This window comes from Primulina eburnea, chromosome 3 (genome assembly GCF_022965805.1).
Source record: "Primulina eburnea isolate SZY01 chromosome 3, ASM2296580v1, whole genome shotgun sequence".
Classification (NCBI taxonomy): domain Eukaryota; kingdom Viridiplantae; phylum Streptophyta; class Magnoliopsida; order Lamiales; family Gesneriaceae; genus Primulina; species Primulina eburnea.
Window position 1 is genome coordinate 8,427,291 of NC_133103.1, and position 21,803 is coordinate 8,449,093.

The following is a 21,803-nucleotide window of genomic DNA, read 5'->3' on the forward strand; positions in this document are numbered from 1 at the left end:
TAAAGTCAAATACGAATCAAATATTTTTCGAGCCAATTGGATCGTTTACACGGTCCACCCCAAGCATAGCACAGCATTAAAGCACATACGGCCATGCTCTTGAGGAGCAAACAATAGCATCACGCAACCAACATTTGTAGAACAAAGGAACAATCTTGGTTGATCCCCAACGACACGAAATTGTGAAAGGGCTGAGAAATGCGTCACCTAAACCTAGAGTAGCAGCATACAAAAAATCGACCTATAGTTATGTCAAACTCATACAACAAACTTCGAAAGAGAACTTTTATATCGCAGGTGAGCGAAAGCTACAGATGCAGCTCATTTCCAATGCCTACCCTCTATCACTAAAGCTTATGGCCTCGTCAAGATGGCCAGCGATTCCCATTCCAAACTACATATCACATCCTGCGAGGTGACAATATCTACAACGTTAAATAAAGCACAGTCGAAAACCAGATGAAGTGGAATTTTTTTCTAAAATAAATGACAATAGTTTTTGTGAATTGTAAAGATTTACCGTAGGATTTTGCCTGTCGATGTCAAAGCAGTTTATTGCACAGGGTTCAGCCAAAATCTCTATTGGTTGCTGACCTGTAATATAGAGTAAAATAAATAAGTCCCTAACCATGAAGCATGTGTTTTTATAAGCAATTCAACAACTCAGTGTCCACAGAATGAGAGGTTTGAGTCATTTTGATGGACGTGAACGCAAGAAAATATGGGCATCCAAGAATTATGCGCACCGTGCTCGATAACAGCAAGGATTCCATCTTCTGAACAAGTCATGGCTGGTAGAATCCGAGATGATGACAGGTCACTGATCTTGGAAGAATGAGTATAATTGTCATACTGAACCTCCCATATGTCACTTTCTACAAGTGAATTGGCTGGTGCATCATGAAGACCGACTGATGATAACATAGTGGACTCTTTTGGTGAACGAATATCCCATGCAAACAGAGTACCAGACGAGCCTCCTGCCTTCAAATATAAACATAAAGCAAATCCAAAGGTAAGACAACTAAATGAAGACTGGGAAAATAACTTCAGAATAATCAATAAAGACACCCAGACGATAAACCATTTATTATTAAAAGCTGATGAAAATTTGCACGCGCTTATATTCATTCAAATGGAAAAACCCAGTCACCTCATGTAGAGGGCCTTTTCCCCCTTTTTTGCATAATGTGAAAAGCGGGACGCGTATTGGGTAGAATATTTAAATAGGATGTTAAGAGTAGGTTGTTTTAATTTCAGCACAGTCAAACTAGGAAGGATGGAGAAACATCTTACAAGGCAAGTATACTTTCGTGAAGGATGGATATCAACGGAATGAACAATTCCAGAAGTAGTCCCATCTGTCCTGTTGATGTAGTCAAGCAAACCAACTTACAGGCGAACACAAGCACATAAATCATGGTCCACGGACTAGAGAATGAATAATCAAAACAGACAAGTTCTAACATTGAAAACTAAGTATAAAATTGGCGCAAACCCATACCCATTCCACTCATTAAAGGTCCGTGCTAACGTGTTAATATTACAACTGATTTTTTTATGATTTTCACTTGGGTTGCATTCGGACGAAGAATTTGAATTTGAGGGAAAAAATTTGATAGATTGCTTTGAAATGATGATTTTTTTAATCCGTTGCATTGACTGATATAGATAACATGGCTGGGAAAAAATTATCCAAGCACGCACTGGCTTCAAAAGATCCTATAAGAAAACAAAAGTCCCGAATAATTTTTAGCAGCTGATTATCAAATTCTCAAGTTGTAAGATCTAACTAAAATTTTCTCTTACAGGTACACCGATATCTTAACTTTGAATTCCACGCAACAGACCATACATCAAGACCAACATTCCTCTAAAGAACAGTATCAAAACATTACCAATTGCCCTTGAACAAAGCCACCGGTCCACCAGGTTTCCGCTTATCCCACCAGTGAAGGCCAAACCGACCAACTCCGCCGGTCACAAATTCAACAGGAGAAGCCCACTTAACCGCACTATACGACACCAACCCATTACTGTCAAAAACCCTCCTAAAACCCCCCTTCTCTGCCAAACCCACCAAATTGACCCTTCCATCCTCCCCAACACTCACGCACTCCGACCCATTTTCATTCAAATCAATTCCCGGCACGAAACCATTATGGAGCCCCTTTTCAGGAACAGAAAACTCGAAACTCAAAGACCCGTGAATCAAATCAGCAGTAAAGAATAGGAGTGAACCGGAAAATGTCGAAGCAGCGATGATCGGTCTGGAGGGGTTGAAGGTAGAAGAACAGGTTCTCAGTGAAGTGATTCTTGAAGGAACGGAAAGCGAAGACTGGGGTATCAGAGAAGAGGCGTTCTGAGAAGGGGAAAAGGCGAGAGTTCGGAGGGAATGCGTGGAGGTGTCGGAGTCGAAAGCGGCGAGGAGGATATGGCGAGTGAAGGTGGAGAATGGCGGCAGCCAGCGGACGGCGTCGATGTAGGTGTCCTGCGGGAGTCTCTGGATTTGTACGGGCTCAGCCATTGGGGGGAAGCTTCAGCTTTCAGCAGCTCCTGAGTTTTTGTTTTTTTTTTTATTTATTATTTTATGTTCAAAAAAAAAAAAATTATTTATTATTTTATTTTCATTATTTAAGTAGAAAAACTTACTAATATTGCTATAAAATCAAATATTGTTACTTTTATTTAAATTATATAGAAAATAATTATATGTATCAAAATTTATATAAATAAAACTATATGTAAAAATTATATCTCTGATCTTGTATATTTGTCTATTTGTAGATCGCAATTTTGATTATCTATTTTGTCAAATTTTTATTTTTAGTATTATATTTTTGAATTTTTTGCAATTTTAATTATTTTCTTTTGTGGCACAAATGATATAAAATTTCTATCGAGACAAGTTCATGAATTAGGAAATCCTCGGCATTCACGAACATAAGAATGCATCATTATTTTTTTAATGAAAAAGATTTCCATTAAAATAAGTAAAAAGAGTAACAAATACAAGTACACTGGACATCTAAGAGATAGTCAAAACACCTAAAGCTTCCTAACATAAATTTAGAAATAGATCATTGGCATGTGGTAGGCATCTGTATGTCTGAATTTTTATCTTCCTTATTACCCTTTCAATATGTGGTTTTTCATTTTCGAACATCACTCGATTACGCAAATTCCAGATATGATAGATCGTCGCTGCGTGACACGCAATCTATTCATTACTTACTCACATGGTTCATGGTTTAGCTGTGGGCATGATTATTTGAACTTGTAATATAAACTTTTAATTAGCTCTTATCATAATAATGAGTGTCAAGTGTTCCTTACGGTCTTCTACTAATATAGGGGCCTCATTGATTCGTATGAGATGCAAATGACGCTTGATAAACATGGTGCATATGGTCCTTATACTAAATGTGGATGCTGAATTCCCGAAGCTTTCAATTGGTGGTCACTGAATTATCTCGTTGATGTTGAGATACAATAATTATTTTTATCGAGAGAACGATTAAAACATAATATTTATGTTGTGATGAGTATTAAATAACCAAATCACCAACCGTTGCGAAAAAATAATCGGACGCCGATAGCTACAATACATTACTGATAAGCTAAAATATCTCTACATAAGTTGGGTTTCGAAAACACTGTTAATTTCAATTTTGATGGTAGTTAAACTTGTTATTATGTTTCTAAAATATTTATACAAAAGTGTAATTGCAAGATGTCAAGTTGAGAAATTTGACAAGCTAAAATTCAAATGAAGTTAAGTTGAAAATCAGATGAGGTGAAGTGTGGTTATAATATATCACAAACCGGTGATCCAAATGATTAGCGGCTAAAGCGGTTGGAAAGTCGAATCAATTATCTAAAAATCATACCGGCCAAACATCCTCGAGCTGACGGCTCGATAGACATGTTAAGGTATTTTGGCCATATCTCTGAGCTCGATTATTGTAACGGAATGGAGCGATTCAGAATGCATTAAAAAGATAAGACGATGATATAAAAATCATCTTCAAAGGTTGAAGTCTGAATCAAAACTTAAGAAACTGATAAATCGCGATGAATTTGCTAGTCTGCAACACGTATACAGCCTTCGGTTGGACATGAACAAAGCTGGTATTTGAGCAAATCTCTCTCGTATGAACTTGAAATTGAATGATTCTTGATTCTCTTGAAAGCTGAGAGAAATGACTACAACTAGGGGTGTTCATCGGTCGGTTTGGTTCGGTTTTCCGTTTTTTATTTCGGTTTTTTCGGTTTTCAGTTTTACAAATATATAATCCGATATCCGAACCATTTTTCTTCGGTTCGGTTCGGTTCGGTTTTCTACCGAAATGGTTCGGTTATTTCGGTCGGTTATTTCGGTTTTGATACAATTATTTAAATTAATAATATAAATATATTATAAAATATAATATGTTATTTTTTTAAATGATTTCTTACTAAAATATTTAACTATAAAGTACAAATGAATTACATAAAAAACAATCAACTAAGTATTATTCAAAATAATTCTTCATTCACTAATATCATCTCAATAAATAATATAAAATAAAAATAACATTATTAATTTAATTAAATTTCGGTTTTTTCGGTCGGTTCGGTTTTGACATTTATAATCCGAAACCGAACCAAATTAATTTCGGTTTTAACATTTATATCCGAATTATTAAATTCGGTTTTCGGTTCGGTTTGTGTTCGGTTTTTTCAGTTTGGATTTTCGATTTTTTCGGTTTTATCCGAAGTTTGAACACCCCTAACTACAACTTTTGTGTTTACACTTTACACAAAAATCAACGAATCAAGAGTTATAAACACCGAACCTAACCACATACATTCGACCGTTTTACTCATCCAACCGGTTAAATGCATTAAACAGTTTTGCTCATTCGACCTATTCATTCCTTCAACCATTTTGCTCTTGGAACCAAGTCTCATCACCAAATGGTCAGAAAAGTCAAATATGACCGTTTCAATGTCAGAAACAGTACAGAAATTATACAGAAATTATTCCAACTGCCATATTCTTGTTTCTAGCGTATATATACAAAATAAAATTTTTGCATATAAAGTATTTGATAAAAGCTTCAACCAAAATTTGTTATACATTCAAGTTGCATTTTTTTCAAATGTTTTACAAACTATTTAATCCATTTTTTTTGTCTTCAAAATTTTCATATATTTTAAATTCGAAAATCACTTATAATTTTCAATTTCATCAATAATTCACAAAATACTTTTTTTTTTTTTTATTTCGATTCAAACCAAAGTTTAAACACGGCTCCTTAATTTTTTTCCCGATCCTTAATTTTTTTCCCGATCCTTAATTTTTTTCCCGATAAATCGACTGGTCTACATGACTAATAAGAGCTAGTAACTCAAAAATCACCTAGCTCCACACGACATATGAAATACCAACATCTGTAAATGTGTATTTATCCCCATATATACTATATATTATGTACGTATATTAATGAAATATTTGTTTGTGGACGGAGCTAGAGAATAAGTGGCGATTGTGATTGCGAGACAAATAAATAATCCAAGAAGAAGCTAAGCTGGGATACGCGAGATGTCTCGAATTGTCAGCCTTACATTCTTCTTGAGAAAGTACAAAATTTAACGAAAGAAAAATCGCTTGTGGGTTGTGTATTACCTTATCCTATCCTCTCCTCTTTTTTTCCTTCATTTTTTTCCTCTCTTGGCCCCCAACCCACAAACATTTCTGCATCAACTTCTTCTCCACTTCCTTAAATAAAACTTCCAACTTTTCTACTCTTTTATTCAAGTGTCACATTTACTCCACAAACATGCCGAAATCTTGAATAAGATTTCTGGGTTTTTTTGTTTTTGTTTATACTATACTATTATGGGATTCTAAGCCATTATCTCGGAAGGGATATTGTTAATGCAAATGGTTTTTATCAAGTAAACAATTTGTATCTGTGACATTGCCATTTGAAATTGAATCAAATCACTCAATTTGTGACTTTGTATTCGAATGGCTCCTAAAGCCGGCAAGACTAAGCCACACAAGGCCAAAGGAGACAAGAAGAAGAAGGAAGAGAAAGGTTTGATGTCTTATCTTTATAATTGGAACATTTATCTCATCTTATCAAATGATTTATGGGAATTTTTTTTTATAAATTTTGAATATTTCCGAACCATATAAATTTTATTAAATTTTGTATGTCCATTACAAGGTTCAAATATACATACAAAAACGAAAGTAATTGCGATGATGAAATTCGTTTTATAATATACAAAAAAAATATGATGAAGAGATATTTATGGCCTTTATTTTTTTGCTTATTTCATTCAGAAACTACTTGTTCTACCTTTGTTTCACATTTTTACAGTGTTGCCGACTATAATAGAGATAACGGTAGAAACACCCGAAGACTCACAAGTGACACTCAAGGTATGCAAATTAAGTTGGTTTTTTTTTTTTAATTAGATTGTGGTTAATAATTTAATTTGAACATAATGAAGCTATCTTTAATATAACTACTGAAAAAAGCGAATTTTAATGGATAACTATGTTAAATTATTAAAGAATATTTTCGAGAAAAAATATTTAAATTTGACATATTGGATTTTCGCAGATGAAAAATAGTCTAATTTTTTTTAAAATAAGAAAACTTCAATCGACAGGGCAATTAGTTTAAACATTAATGTTTATTGGATTTAAAAACTTTCAATTTAATTTCCTCGATAATAAAGTTTTTATATAATAATGGTAGCGAAAACAGGATTACGTACGAGGGAAAAATGACAGAAATTAAAATTCGAAAAATTAGAGGCAGAAAAACCCTATTTTGTTTTGCATACAAAAATACAAACGTAAATAAATTTTTAGAAAAATTCAAACAATTTTCTTCTTGAAAGACAAGTTGCATGCATTCTGTGTGAAATTTAAGAATAAAAATGAAATGAAAAGCCAATTATATACCAATAAATTATAATTCATTGTGAAGCTACTAGCATTATATATTTTTTATTATTACAGGGAATATCGACGGACAGGATTTTAGATGTGAAAAAACTTTTAGCCGTACACGTGGAGACATGTCACTTGACCAACTATTATTTGTCTCACGAGGTACACATTTTTTAGACCAAATGAATTCACATATTATATATTTAATTTAAGCTATTATGAATTTTACATGATTTTTATAGCTTCGAGGGCCAAATTTGAAAGATATGGTGGAAATTTCGTCTCTCAAGCCCTACCACCTCACCATTGTTCCAGGTATGCCGTAAATATTTTTATTTTTATTTCTTCGAAATATAAATAAATCGATTTTTTTTTTTGTCTCCCAATATAATGTTCTACGTATTAAAATGTAGATGAAAAGATTATTACATAGTATATCATGTTTTGTAAAAATATTATATTTTCTAATTTTAAAATAAGAAACTAAATCGTTTCAAAATTTTGATATTAAGGACATATCTGATCGAAATATATCTCCTTCCAAAAAATATAATCAAAATTCATATATTTCCGAAAAAATATTTTTGAAAATATCAAAAAAATTAACAAATATATCCTTTAGTGGGATGAGATTATATAAATTGAGGGGCATAAAGCTATATATGTAAATATAGGGGGCTGAAGTGCAAATTTTGTATTTTTTTTTAAATGGGTGCAGAGAAATACACAGAAGAGCAAGCAGTGGCTCACATCCGACGGTTGTTAGACATCATCGCCTGCACAACTTCATTCGGCTCATCTTCATCCCCTAAACCGGTTTCACGGATCGCAACCAAGGAATCTGGTCCAAAAGAAAACGGTTTAATCGAATCTGAACCCGGTTCGGAAAATGTGTCGTCGGATTCTTCCCCCAAAGCTAAAGCTACCGACAAAAAAGCCGGCGGTTCCACGGCCGTCTCTCCGAAGGTCAAGACCGCGAAGCAGGACGTTCACGCAACTGACGCATCCGCCGGAGCGGACACTGTGGAGAAAGGCGACACCGCTTCGGGGCTGATGTACCCGCCGCCGAGGCTTGGGCAGTTCTACGACTTCTTCTCATTCTCTCACCTCACTCCGCCGATTCAGTGTGAGTGGAGGACATTATTCGCATTTTAAACTTTGCCATTTTGTTAGCATTTGATTGATTATGTGAATTATGAACAGTTGATGTTATTTTTGAGAAATGATAGTGGCAAGCATAATGTTAGGTCAAGAGAGGAACCCTCGGCACCATGTGCGGACTTGTATCAGTAGTTTTAACGTTTGGTTATGAATCTAAAATAAGAGCTCAAACCCATAACACTAACATCCTAGGTGGAAGAATACCTCGAGCTTCCCATTTTATTGTGGAGCCGATGTATTACATGTGAAAAATTTGAATTCTGAGCAACGCAGAGTATTTTGGTATCTAACTTTAATCAACCATTGTTTTTAAAAACCGACTCTCGGCAGGGTATTTCAAATATACTCGAGGAATTTATGTTTTGAAATGGTTTAAAAAATCACTCTCTGCAGTGTATTTTAAATACACTTGAGGAATTTATGTTTTGAAAAAAATGATTGACCTAGTCCATTTTCTTAAATATCCCTCACCCTGAGTTTAATGTTGTTACTTGCTTGGGAGTGGACAAATGGAAGGGACGACTTGAAAAAAGTCTACCATTGGGTCAGTTTCGATCGGTCTATGTTCACGTTATAGGTTGGCTTATGAATGCAATGAATGCTTATAGATAAGGAAGAGCTGTTCAAAGTAGCTTGTCATTGGCTTCAAATTCTCAAGGAGTGGCTAATGTGGCGACCTCATAACGGCTCCGCAAGCAATTGGTATAGGCTAATAAGCTGATGGAGTTCTCCCACCTAGAAGGATGGTCTTTTGCATTTCTATTGATTTGTCTGGTATTTGGAAGTTTATTCCTTTTATAATTGGATACAGATGTAATATGCAGGTTTTCCAATAATTATACATTGGATATTGTGACTACTTAGGTAATCTTCTGTCCTGACATAGATATGTACTTTGTTCGCTAATAGTAAGTCCATAATATTTGCAGACATCAGGAGATCTACTCGCCCGTACGTTGAAGATAAAACAGATGAAGATTTCTTTCAAATTGATGTTAGTATCTCAAATTCCTAACTGACAGTTCTTTGTTCTCTTTCATCACACGATGTGTTCATTATGAGAGTTGACGTGGTGATGGCTGAAGTTGAACTTGTATTTAGGTACGGTTTAGCAGTGGGAAACCAACAACAATTGTTGCTTCTCAAAATGGTTTTTATCCTGCTGGAAAACGCAATCTTTTGAGCCACTCGTTGATATGCCTCTTGCAGCAGATTAGCAGAATTTTTGAATCTGTGAGTTATTTTTTGTTCAGAAATAAATATACCTTTCTAATGTTTTCTGTTGTAGAAGATTGAAGGATCCAATTACAGCATGGTATAAAGTAAAAGATATAAGCTTCAAGCAAGGTTATGGGTAGGGGTTACTTTCTGGCTGAAAAATAAGAACAGATGAAGAGAGATATCCCTTCCAGCTTCTCTTCTTGTTGCATTCTTTTAGCTTTATCTACTTGTGTAAGCCAAAACCTATTCTACAGTAATTTATGAATTTTTTTTATAAGAAACGATTTTTATTAAATACTTAATAGTTTTTAATTACAATAAGCGGACGATTCATCCACTCACGACAAAATATTAGACATGACCTTATCCCTATTCCTATCAATAATACGCAAGAGCCCAATCAATATTTACGAACTTGATACTGAAACGCCCATGGTTCTACAATGATGAGACTGTCAGAGCTCTGGTGCTTCATGGGGTATTGAGGTTACTTGCCATTGTTATTTTGTTGAGCACATAGTCATCCTGAGGCAGCTAGATGTATGGTAAAAAGCTCCCGCTCCCCAACTTTTTCTACTTTTTTAGCGTGCCAGCTCTAGTGAGTTTTCATTTTCGTTAGAATGAGTGATCATACTTTATACATTGAAGCTCATCCCGATCACCATCAAAATTCTATCTATTTGCTTGTTTCTTGTGCTGGGGAGTTTGCTTTACACGTTTCTCTTGTCTGTCTACTCCAAATTCTGCTATTCAAGCATAATTAATTGTGTTCTTTTCATACTGCATTCAACTAAAATATTCTGAATTGACTGGTGCTATTTGTCTTCTCAGGCATATAAGGCTCTCATGAAAGCTTTCATAGAGCACAATAAAGTGAGTAACTTTGTGCCTAAACCTGCAACATTTTTGGAAGAGATTAAATGATGTTATGCTGTTGTTTCAGTTTGGAAATCTTCCATATGGTTTCCGCGCAAACACTTGGCTGGTCCCCCCTGTAGTTGCCGAGAACCCATCAATCTTCACTCTGCTTCCCGTGGAAGATGAAAATTGGGGAGGAAATGGGGGTGGACAAGGAAGAGATGGAAAATATGACTGCAGGCCGTGGGCAAAAGAGTTCCTTATTTTGGCAGCAATGCCATGTAAGACAGCAGAAGAGAGGCAAACACGAGATCGAAAAGCATTTCTCCTTCACAGTCTATTTGTTGATGTTTCTGTCTGTAAAGCAGTTGCTGTGATCGAACGGCTCATGAACAACAATTTACAGTTTAGTTATTGTTCTGGTTCATCAGCTTTAAATGAGGAAAGAATTGGAGATCTATTTATAAGCGTGTTAAAAGATATTCCAGATGCAAGCACAAAGTTGGATGGCAAAATTGACGGAAGCCAGGTTCTTGGACTATCAGACGAAGAGCTGACTCAGAGAAACTTGATTAAAGGAATCACTGCAGATGAGAGTGCAACTGTCCATGTCTGTCTATAATTTTCCGCTTCTCTTTCTAGATATTCCAGCTAGTTGTATTAATATCGAAATTATAAATTTTGCATGATGGGATTGTATTTCATTTCAGGACACTTCTACTTTGGGAGCCGTTATTGTGAGGCACTGTGGGTATACAGCTATTGTGAAAGTTTCATCAGAGGTGAATTGGGAGGGTAATCCCATTCCTCAAGATATTGACATTGAGGATCACCCAGAGGGAGGAGCAAATGCGTTGAATGTTAATAGGTCAGTGAAACATGCTCAACTTTCAACATTTTGCTTACCAAATTTATTTACTCTGGCAAATGAAATCTTTATTTCATACAAGGATAATGAGAATTGATTTCATTGCATAACGACTCTATCTTGGGCAATTGATCATGGTGCTTTAGTCTGAGTTTGCAGCTTGAGAATGCTGTTGCACAAGTCCAGCACGCCCCAATCATCTGGCCCAGTTCCAAGAATCCAGAATGCGGGTATCGAAGAATTATTGTCCAGTAGGCCTTTGGTGAGGAAGGTTCTAAGTGAAAGTTTGGACAGACTGCAAGGAGAGGAATCTAAACCGACAAAGTCCATTAGATGGGAGCTTGGTGCCTGTTGGGTGCAACACCTGCAAAATCAGGCTTCTGGAAAAAATGAGTCAAAAAAGAATGAAGAAGCTAAAGTTGAGCCAACCGTAAAAGGTCTTGGGAAGCATGGGCTCCTGAAGGATTTTAAAAAGAAAGCAGATGGCCTGAGCAACAAAACTGATTTGAGTAAGGAGGTGAATGCTAATGACAATTCTGATGCAAACAAGAAGGAACTTGAGAACCAAGATGAGGAGAAGGAACTAATGTGGAAAAATTTGATTCCTGAAGCATCATATTTGCGCCTCAAAGAATCGGAAACCGGTCTTCATCTTAAGGTTGTGGGTATTTTTATGTATATCCTCCAACTATGCTGTAATTCCTGTCATATCTTCTCGAGTTGATATGTGAAATTAGATCCAGGTTATGATATATGTTCTGAAAATTAATGGATCTTGTCCATGCAAATGTGTAAAAAGTTCATTTGATTGTGGCTTATATCGCGTCTTGACGGACTGCTCTTATTTCAATTCATCTTGACAGTCACCTGATGAGTTGACCGAGATGGCACATAAATACTATTCTGATACTGCCCTCCCTAAACTGGTTAGTCTCTTATTCACAGCTAATATAAGCCATTCAGAAATATGTCTCATAGCTGGTTTTTGAATCTTTTGACAGGTTGCTGATTTTGGTTCATTGGAACTTTCTCCAGTTGACGGACGGACACTGACAGATTTCATGCATACCAGGGGTTTGCAGATGTGTTCATTGGGCCGTGTGGTAATTCTTCATTTGTGATATGTTTTGTCTTCTAATCTTTGATTACTTACTGAGGTATTTTCTCAAATGGCAACCCACAAACAATCATAATGAATTTTGGTTTCAATGTTATTTTTAAAAATAACCTTAAGCATTTATTTGAACCATTTCTACATAAACACAACAAAGAAACAAGTTCATGATTAAAATCTGAAAATTTATGCATATATAAAAAAAAATCTAAAAATAGAATAATGAATCTTCCACCAAAATTAGTAGTCAAGTAAAAGATAAGTTAGCGTTCTTTTTTAAAAAAATAAATAGTAAGAACAATTTCCATTTTTGCAATATGGATGGTTAATGCAAGTCATTTTTTTTAATATTTAAATAGAAAATAAATAATAAAATAATATTATTTAAAAAAAATTATAAATAATGATGAAAAATAAGAATGATAATGATAGATCTCATTATTATTATTAATTTATTCTAATGAATTTAGTATTTTATAATTAAATTGACCAAATATTATGCTAATTCGTACTAAACACCATTACTGGTATAAATAAATATTTATCAAAGTACAATCAAATTGTAAAAATCATCTCATGATAGATATTTATGAATTAATAATTAAAAAAAAATTACCATTTATATGATTGTTAAAAAAAATATTACACGTCAAACCCAAAATTAAATTAAGATAGAGAAAATGGTTGAAGAGGGGTGTTTTAGGATTTTTAAATGATATACGGCTATATTATAAAATTTTAATTTAGTAAGGCTATTTTAAAAAAATAGAGGTTTTTAATGGGTTAGTACTACTAAATTCCCTTTCTTCTTTTATATTGTTTCACAATTTGGTTGATCTACTCGTTAGCCCTCGTTAGCCCTTCAGCTAATCTAATATGCATACCAACTGTAAAAATGTAAATCCATTGCATTATAGATGTTCCATCCACCAATATGATTATCGAAGACCTGTGATAACCTTTTCAATCGATATAATTCTGAAAACAAGGTCAGCTTCAGCTGCATTCACTGAGTGCGTTGTTTAGGTTTTGTTCAGATTAATATGAAGTCAATTGAAAAAAATAATGGAAAAAATTTAAAGTCAAAGTTTCACGTCTGAGAATATCATGTTTTATTCATAGATTTACGGGTAGAATAGAATACTGCGACCCAGGGATTAAATGCTTGAAAGAGAACTTGTCTTACTTTAGAGTGAAAATCTGGTTTGAATTACTTTTTCGATATATTCGTATTCAAGGGAAACTTCTCAGAATGGCTGTAGTAAAAATTCGTATAGAACTTCTAGAAACCAGTGTGTGCTTTGAGTTCACAAGTCAGGATGCTATAGCATTTACTATCAATGGATTGACACATGTAGATTAGGTATGTTTAAGGAAGGGAAGTGAAAGTTCCTGAAAAATGAGGAAAGAGAGAAAATCTCAAGAAAATGGCATGGTGGGCAATAATGGTTCCCAAGACTACTAGACCTAGAAAATGCTGAAGTGGTAGTAAATCTCAATTTATTGCCTCCCCACATCAGGCTTTGGGATTAAATAAGCAGGAGATATTTTCTTGTGAAATATAGTAGATATATAACTTCTTATATTTTCTAGTAACATATGAATTGATATGTTTATATAACCCCACCCTCTCCCTCCATGTTTTGCTCTCTGGGAACATTCAATATTCTTCCTTAGGCAAAGACGTTTTAGGCAAAGACGTTGTCAAACCTTACATACCTTTTGGTTTATATCTCATCCTCCTCAGGTTGAACTTGCCGATAAGCTCCCTCATGTCCAGTCCCTCTGTATTCATGAGATGGTTGTTCGAGCATACAAGCACATTCTGCAGGCTGTAGTTGCAGCAGTGGATGATATAACTAATATGGCTTCATCGGTGGCTTCATGTTTGAATGTGTTGCTAGGGTCATCAACTACAGAAAATGTTGATGTGAATGCCAGTGTTGATGATGAACTAAAATGGAAGTGGGTCGAGAAATTCCTTCAGAAGAGGTTTGGGTGGCAATGGAAGGATGAAACAGGCAGTGAGCTGAGAAAGTTTGCACTTCTTCGGGGGCTTTGCCACAAGGTAGGCTAATGCCTCCTGAGGTACTAAATGACTTGACTAAGAGGACTCTATTTACCTGATACATATGTAATATTTTTCAGGTAGGCCTTGAACTTGTTCCCAGGGACTATGATATGGACTCTCCCTCCCCTTTCAGAAAATCAGATATAATCAGCATGATTCCTGTTTATAAGGTATGCTTCTAGTGATTCATTTCTGTATGGCAAATGAGATTTTGGAGTATTATCAGGTAGTTCTGACTTCTGACAGCATTTTATCTTCCATAGCACGTTGCTTGCTCATCTGCAGACGGTCGTACACTTTTGGAGTCATCTAAGACGTCCTTGGATAAGGGCAAATTGGAGGATGCTGTTAATCATGGAACTAAGGTAACAATCATTATCCTAGTCAGTTCCTTAATTCTCACCGTGGCAGTTAATTATGATTATACATCTGCTCAAAAGTGTGATCACCATTCATTTTAATGTTTGAAGGCACTCGCAAAACTGGTGTCAGTTTGTGGTCCTTATCATCGAATGACAGCTGGCGCTTATAGTTTGTTGGCTGTGGTGCTCTACCACACTGGGGATTTTAATCAGGTACTGGGAGTCAAATCTTCAAAAGTTTAGTTGTATGCTCCAATGACCTGACTTATGCATTTGATCCACTCTGTTAAACAAACCATGGGCCTCTCTGTACATGACTTTCATCAATATCAGGGATTAGTCAGTAGCCACCTTGTCACAAATATAACCTGACAGGTGAGAATGGCTAGTGACGATGACAGATATTAATTAATGCTTAAAATGAAGGTTTAAGCAATCTTTTCAGTTGTTAGGTGGACATATCCAGTTATTATTTTGGGCTTTTCCGGGTAAAAACATGATATTGAACTTTGACCCTGAATGAAAACTGTAGGTTTGATTGTATCATACATCAAAAAGTGAGATACGATGTTTGCACATTGACAATCCATTTGATGTGTAGTTAAGATACAAGGATTGTCCTGACAAATTTTCAAACAATAGCACCGGGCTATGTAGGCAAAATTTTGGATCTATAGACAACCTTGTCCATGAGGCATCAAGTGTTTAGGACTTGGATTGTTTACTTTCTTTTGTAAACTTGTATTCCGTGCTGTTTCATTTTAAATTGGATTGAATATGTAGATATGTCTGACTACTTTTCTAGGCCTCATGATTTACCCCCAATATCATCCTTTTTTTATATATATGCGAGCAGGCTACAATCTACCAGCAAAAAGCTTTAGATATCAATGAGAGAGAGCTTGGACTTGATCACCCGGATACAATGAAAAGCTATGGAGATTTAGCTGTCTTCTACTATCGGCTCCAACATACAGAGCTGGCTTTGAAGTATGTTTATGCAATCCCAAAATCTTTTCTAGTTGCAACTTAGCTATGTCTCTTGATGTGGAAAGTTTCCTTTGTCTAAAAGTTGATGCGATTTTCATCGATTAGTTATTCACTTACAAAAAAAAAACTTTATTAAGTTCCATTAATGGTAAGCATGAATATCTTCTTTTTATGTTGTTGGAGTTGCCTCGTATTTATTTCTCGTACATGAGGCTAGCTTTGTTTACTCGTGTTCAACATTGGAAATACAATTTTTTATTTTAATTTCAGATCACGTTATCTGAATGTGGTATATGAACTTTCTCCACTAAGGTTTTGGCCACAGTTGGAATAGCATCTGCAATGACATGTTTGAACTAAATATCCATTGGACGATGGGTTTGTAAAAGAATGGAAATTGATTGAAACAATAATGTATCAAACAATTGTGCACTTTGCAGTTCAATTTAGTTTTTCTGCTGCTATTTTTTTATTAGAGTTAGGATCAGTTGTTTCAGGATGACTTCTCCATTAATCTTGTACCCTAGAGGTTAGAATTTGGAGCACAATTAGAGAAGCTTGGTACTTCCACATAGGTAATTTACCTACGGGTTGACCCCTTTTTCCCCAATTGTGTGAATGCAATATTATCTGAGGTCAAGGTTAGTAAATATTGGAATGTTGGTGTTGCAGATGAACAAAACGAATATAATGCTGAAATAAACCCAGAGAATTATCTATGTACAAGAGCTCTCACTCTCCCCTAGCTGAAACCGTCAATGAAAAATAACAAGCATGGTTAACTCCAACCAACTTCCCCCTATCATATTACCCTTGCCCTTTCCCAAGGCACTCCTAGAATTTTCATAACATCCCAATGTATTAAGGCCCATGACATATAACCTCTTGACCACTTAAGCCCCATTGACTTAAGTTCCTAACAGTTGGTGTCTACATTAAGCTAGTTATTCTTGGGACAAATTTATGTCGTAAAACATGAAAAGAGCTGGTAAAACATAAATATTGATCGGAAAAATTATATATTGTATGAGGAAAATATATTTTTACTGTGATTGTTTGATTAAAAAGATTGAACTTCTGTCCAGTTGGCTATTTTACGATCTCAGTGTCATGACAGGTCATCCTATGCAAAATTTATGTTTGGTGATTACTTTACTGAAAAGGCTGACCTTTTGTCCAGTTTGCCATTTTATGAGCTCAAGTGTCATGATATATCATGGACTGTTCGTTTTGACTCTTTGGTTGGCAACAAATTAATTATCCCACTATTCTTAACTTGTGGGAACACTAGAAGCTGCAACTGTTTGATGTTGTGGTACGATCCTGTAATTTATTCAACCTGCAAAAGTTTATTTGATTTTAACAACTGCTATGGTAAATAGCTGAATATTTGTGTTGACATTTTTTTTTCAAGACGTGGAGTTAATTAAAAGTTAACATCTTATTAACAAATTCTGTGAATTTTGTTATATTATCCCATCTGACACCTACATCAAAAGCTTTGGAATCATAATATGTTTACATTATGCTATTTCAATTGGGAAATTTCTGTCCCTAAATGTCCTCAATGGTTCAAGACTGAGCTGAGTGGCTTCCATCTTGACTGTTTAGGTATGTCAATCGTGCACTGTATCTCTTGCATCTAACTTGTGGACCTTCTCATCCAAATACCGCTGCCACCTATATTAATGTAGCTATGATGGAAGAAGGCCTGGGAAACGTCCATATTGCTCTTAGATATCTGCATGAGGCTCTCAAGTGCAACCAAAGACTGCTAGGAGCAGATCATATACAAGTAATCTCTCTCTCTCTCTCTCTCTCTCTGTATGTGTGTGAGTTGTATGTATATATGTGTGTATTTTTGTATCTATATCTATCAGTATCTCTCCGCAAATGTGTGCTGATACCAATGGTGAAAATGCTTATGCTAAACTTATTTTTAGCACTAAAACTCTTGTATCTTTTTAATCCCAAAACTCTCGAGTTTAACATGTCAACCCCGATAACCTACTGCATGAACGGCCACATTCCGATTACTATCTTAAAATTCCATTGGCAGAGGTGGAAAAAGACTATGTACTTAAATCACGTGAACAAAGAAAAGAAGGGTGACCCACTTCACATATGCCGTTCTTTACCATTTATCAACAAGTTCGAGTAATAAAAGCATCTTCATCCATTTAAGTAGTTGATTATGTAATATTTACTTAATTTTTTTTGCATAACAAAAAGTGTGTTTCAATTACCATTCTTGTATTAGATACGGATGAAATGTTGAATTTAGACAAGTTAATTTTTTAGGCACTAAAAAATTTAGTTAGATGGTGCAATTTTTAAAGACATAAAAGTCTTAAAGTAAAATTTAAATGTTGCACAAACCGTAGATATGATTTCTTTTTTCATATTGCAGACTGTAGTCGAAAATTCAATTATGTTAGTCAGGCTTGATTAATCGTCCTGTTTGGATTTTTCAGTAAAGAATAGACCTTTTAGAAAATACGTGTCTTTTGACGAGAATAATGAGCCCAGGTCTCTAAATTTTAAACTGCATGTTTGCTCATCTCTCCATTGGCCTTAAATTGAGCATCTTTGATCTCACAAGAGAACCATGTTTTCATGCAATGAGGATTTCATAGAAAATGGGAATGAAATTGGCGCCAACTGGAATTGAGGTTAGATAAGATTAGAGTACCTTTGGAATGCAGATGTTCCATCAAACCTAGTGTGGAATCTCATAATTCTTTCTTACCAGAATCGATAAGCTGAATATTTGCATTTTCAGACAGCAGCTAGCTATCATGCAATTGCAATTGCTCTCTCATTGATGGAAGCATATTCCTTGAGTGTTCAGCACGAACAAACCACACTTCAGATTCTGCAAACTAAGCTTGGACCAGATGATCTCCGTACACAGGTAATGCATGATTCTATATCTGAGGCTGGGATTAATGTTTTTAGAATGATCTTCTCAATCTCATTTGAAAACTTTAGGATGCTGCTGCATGGCTTGAATATTTCGAGTCCAAGGCTCTGGAGCAGCAAGAAGCTGCACGAAATGGCACCCCAAAACCAGATGCTTCCATTTCTAGCAAAGGTCATTTAAGGTATGGATTATCCAGTTTTTCTGGAGTATTTGTGAATTCGTTAAGCATCGCTGTTGGCCTGGTTTCAGAAAGAACACTATTAGTTCACCGTAGCCTACCAATATTTATACCATCAGAAAGAACACTATTAGTTAGGCATCGTATAGCCCTGGTTTCAGAAAGAACACTATCAGTTTTTCCAGCAAGTCAGGTGAAACTATTTATACCACTTTTGATGGATTTCACCAAACTGCAATTCATTTTCTATTCTTTGTGGAACAGCGTGTCAGACCTATTAGACTATATAACTCCAGATGCAGAAATGAAAGCACGAGATGCCCAAAAGAAGCAGGCTCTTGCCAAGGTTGAAATATTTCTCATTTTTCATATGTAGATCTGATATTTACTGCTCTTTCTTATGCAGAGAATTTTTCTGGTAAACATTCTTTTCTTGTACAGCTCAAGGGAAAAGTAGGCCCTAATTGGGAAACAGGGACTGATGAATATCAAAAGGATGAATTCCCATCTACCATGAAACCTATTGCAGAGAACTTGGGCGATAAAGAAAATAGATCGGAGGTAGAGAATAAATCTGAGTCTCAATTTGTGGATTCCCCCAAGAATTCAGAGTTGAGATCATCATATGAAACTTTGTTGGATCAAAATGAGGACCTCGGGAAAGATGATCTCTCTGATGAAGGATGGCAAGAAGCTTTTCCAAAAGGACGCTCGCCCATGGTCCGCAAGACCTCTGCTTCTAGGAGGCCGACTCTGGCGAAATTGAACACCAACTTTATCAACACATCTCAGACATCCAAAATTCGAGGTAAACCAAGTAATTTTACCTCTCCTAGAACAACTTCAAATGAGAATGTTGCTACCCATGGACCAGTTCCTCAAGCTCCAAAAATTTTTGCAAAGAGCGCTAGCTTTAACCCCAAACTGATAATTCAGTCTGGCGTATCTAGTGGGATAGAGAACTCCGCAAATCCGAAATCAGCGCCAGCAAGCCCAGTTTCTAATGAAGTCATGAAACCTTCCACTGTTAATTCAGTTCAAGCAGCCAGAAAACTATTTTCATACAAAGAGGTTGCTTTAGCTCCACCAGGTACGATTGTTAAAGCTGTTGTAGAGCATCTGCCCAAGGAGAGTTCCGAAGAAGAAAGTGTTCAAGTCAGTAGTGAGGTAAGTGCCATAGATGGAATACCGGTAACAATATCAAAGGATTCCAAGGTAGATCAAACTCAGATACCTGTAGAAGAAAAAAACCCTGGGGAGGATTGCGATAAGGAAATCAACCAAACTGCTGAGGATAATCAAGAGGTTTCAAGTGGAGCTTCTGACAAAAAATCACCAGAAATTATAACAGTGACTGAAACTACAGTTGAAAGTGTAGAAGGCAAAAATGGGCCTGAATCAATATCAGAAATTGGAGATTCTGTTTCATCTGAGAGTTCCAATTGCACACTATTCGAAAATGAAGCGACTGAGACGCAACACACAGTTCCTTTGACTAATTTTGCCCATCCCGTTGATCCTGCTGAAAATACTGGTCAGTTGCTGGATAGAGTTTCCTCTGATTTAAATGAAAACACGATACAGGAAGACAATAATGTTCATAAGGGAAGTGAAAATGTTGGTTCACCTCCAAATGTGGAAGAGAATCTAGTCTTGGAAAGTTCCGCCCTTTCCCCAACTCAGGCAGAAAAGCTAGGTGATTCAGAGATTGCGAAGGAGCAAACCAGGAAATTATCTGCTGCTGCACCTCCATTTAATCCATCCACGATCCCTGTTTTTGGCTCTATTCCCCTTCACGTATATACTGAACATGGAGGACTATTACCATCACCTGTGAATATTGCACCAATACTAGGTGCTAATTCAGTTCGCAGATCACCACATTTGTCTGCTACTGCTAGAGTTCCATATGGTCCACGGCTCTCAGGTGGGTATAATAGATCTGGAAATCGGCTTCACCGTAACAAGCCCTCTTTCCAAAATGGTGAGCATAATGGGGATCAGACTCACTTCAGCCCTCCAATAATAATGAATCCACAAGCAGTTGAGTTTGTACCTGGACAACCGTGGGTTCACAGTGGCTTTACAGTTGCTCCAAATGGTTATATGGCTCCTCAAAATGGTATTCCTTTCTCAACAAATGGTTATCTCTTATCACCAAATGGCTTCCCAACACTGTTCACTGGTGTGCCGGAAACTCCAAATGGATTTTCAGCATCTTCTATAGGTTCTGTGGAGTATCCGTCAAGTGTAATTGTGGAAGATATTGATGACATAAATACACTGGTTGAAGATGGTGGCATAGAGGGATCATCTAGCAACTCAACAATCACCGTCCCACAAATATCAGAAATCGAGCAGGAACAACATGGACTAAATGAAGAAACTAAGTCAGAAAACATTGAGAAATTAAATCGCGAAGATGGAGAAAAACATACTTCTGCGAAAGATAATGGCAATAACTTCACAGCCGAAGAAAAGACAACTAAGCGTTGGGGAGATTGCTGTGATGGCGAAGCTGATGTTATAGAGGTGGCTAATTGAATGGCTAAGGTATTTCGGCGGGAAAGAATGCTCTATTTGAAAGGGCATCTTTACATGTTAGAAAGTCAAATGTATGGGATTGTCTGAACCAGCAAAAAGCTTGAAAGTTCCTTCCTTGAAAATCCATAGATTACAGTAAACCTGGAAGGGACGCCAAGCCACGGCTATAGTTTAATTTTGTTCTATCTCCTTTGTTGAAGACCGTCGAAAGAGAAGCAAATCAATGAAGATCTTTAAGTCTTGAAGGTTTTGGTATTTTGTTCGAAAATTTCAATATATTTTTGCGGGGCATTTTTTAGTTCTTGGTTCTTGGGTGAAACAAGGTCAAACAATTGTTGGAGTCTCCTTTCATCAAACGGTTCCATCAGATGTGATCATGTGCATGAGTTGCAAGAAGAGTATGGCTGGACATAGTCAATTTCGTTATGTTTTTTTAACTTGTTGCAATCATCAGTTTTGCAAGTGTTGGCTCAGAATCGTGTAATAATTAGGCTTTCATGTTCTAGCTAAGAATTTGTTTGTAGAAACGTGTTCAAATAAAGTAAACTGCATTATCAC

The 21,803-nt window shown here is 36.0% G+C and overlaps 2 protein-coding genes across 2 annotated transcripts; one reads left to right on the plus strand and one right to left on the minus strand.

The window, feature by feature from the left end:
- Positions 1 to 119: 119 nt before the first annotated feature.
- LOC140826009 (nuclear pore complex protein NUP43) lies at positions 120 to 2,579 on the minus strand. Its single transcript, XM_073188088.1, has 5 exons — positions 1,899 to 2,579; positions 1,297 to 1,366; positions 747 to 984; positions 521 to 594; positions 120 to 408 (listed from the first exon to the last, which is right to left on the minus strand). Exons 1-5 carry the CDS (start codon positions 2,525 to 2,527, stop codon positions 355 to 357), a joined length of 1,065 nt encoding a protein of 354 aa, XP_073044189.1. The 5' UTR covers positions 2,528 to 2,579; the 3' UTR covers positions 120 to 354.
- Positions 2,580 to 5,692: 3,113 nt separating this feature from the next.
- LOC140826010 (protein REDUCED CHLOROPLAST COVERAGE 2-like) lies at positions 5,693 to 21,800 on the plus strand. Its single transcript, XM_073188089.1, has 23 exons — positions 5,693 to 6,086; positions 6,375 to 6,436; positions 7,025 to 7,117; positions 7,198 to 7,270; positions 7,674 to 8,081; positions 9,046 to 9,110; positions 9,218 to 9,349; positions 10,169 to 10,210; positions 10,281 to 10,805; positions 10,906 to 11,063; positions 11,223 to 11,721; positions 11,927 to 11,989; positions 12,065 to 12,166; positions 13,925 to 14,245; positions 14,326 to 14,418; positions 14,512 to 14,613; positions 14,719 to 14,823; positions 15,467 to 15,600; positions 17,212 to 17,395; positions 18,383 to 18,514; positions 18,592 to 18,704; positions 18,966 to 19,047; positions 19,143 to 21,800. The coding sequence occupies exons 1-23, from the start codon at positions 6,017 to 6,019 to the stop codon at positions 21,243 to 21,245; spliced, it is 5,661 nt and encodes a 1,886-aa protein (XP_073044190.1). The 5' UTR covers positions 5,693 to 6,016; the 3' UTR covers positions 21,246 to 21,800.
- The last annotated feature ends 3 nt before the right edge of the window (positions 21,801 to 21,803 follow it).

Bases quoted from the DNA above. Each gene is read 5' to 3' on its own strand.
- LOC140826010 (XM_073188089.1), top strand. From the start codon at position 6,017: ATGGCTCCTAAAGCCGGCAAGACTAAGCCACACAAGGCCAAAGGAGAC. The intron at 6,087-6,374 runs GTTTGATGTCTT...ACATTTTTACAG, and splicing joins GAAGAAGAAGGAAGAGAAAG to TGTTGCCGACTATAATAGAG. The intron at 18,705-18,965 runs GTATGGATTATC...TTTGTGGAACAG, and splicing joins TCTAGCAAAGGTCATTTAAG to CGTGTCAGACCTATTAGACT.
- LOC140826009 (XM_073188088.1), bottom strand. From the start codon at position 2,527: ATGGCTGAGCCCGTACAAATCCAGAGACTCCCGCAGGACACCTACATC. The intron at 595-746 runs GTGCGCATAATT...TCTATATTACAG, and splicing joins CCTTGCTGTTATCGAGCACG to GTCAGCAACCAATAGAGATT. The intron at 409-520 runs GTAAATCTTTAC...GTCACCTCGCAG, and splicing joins TCGACAGGCAAAATCCTACG to GATGTGATATGTAGTTTGGA.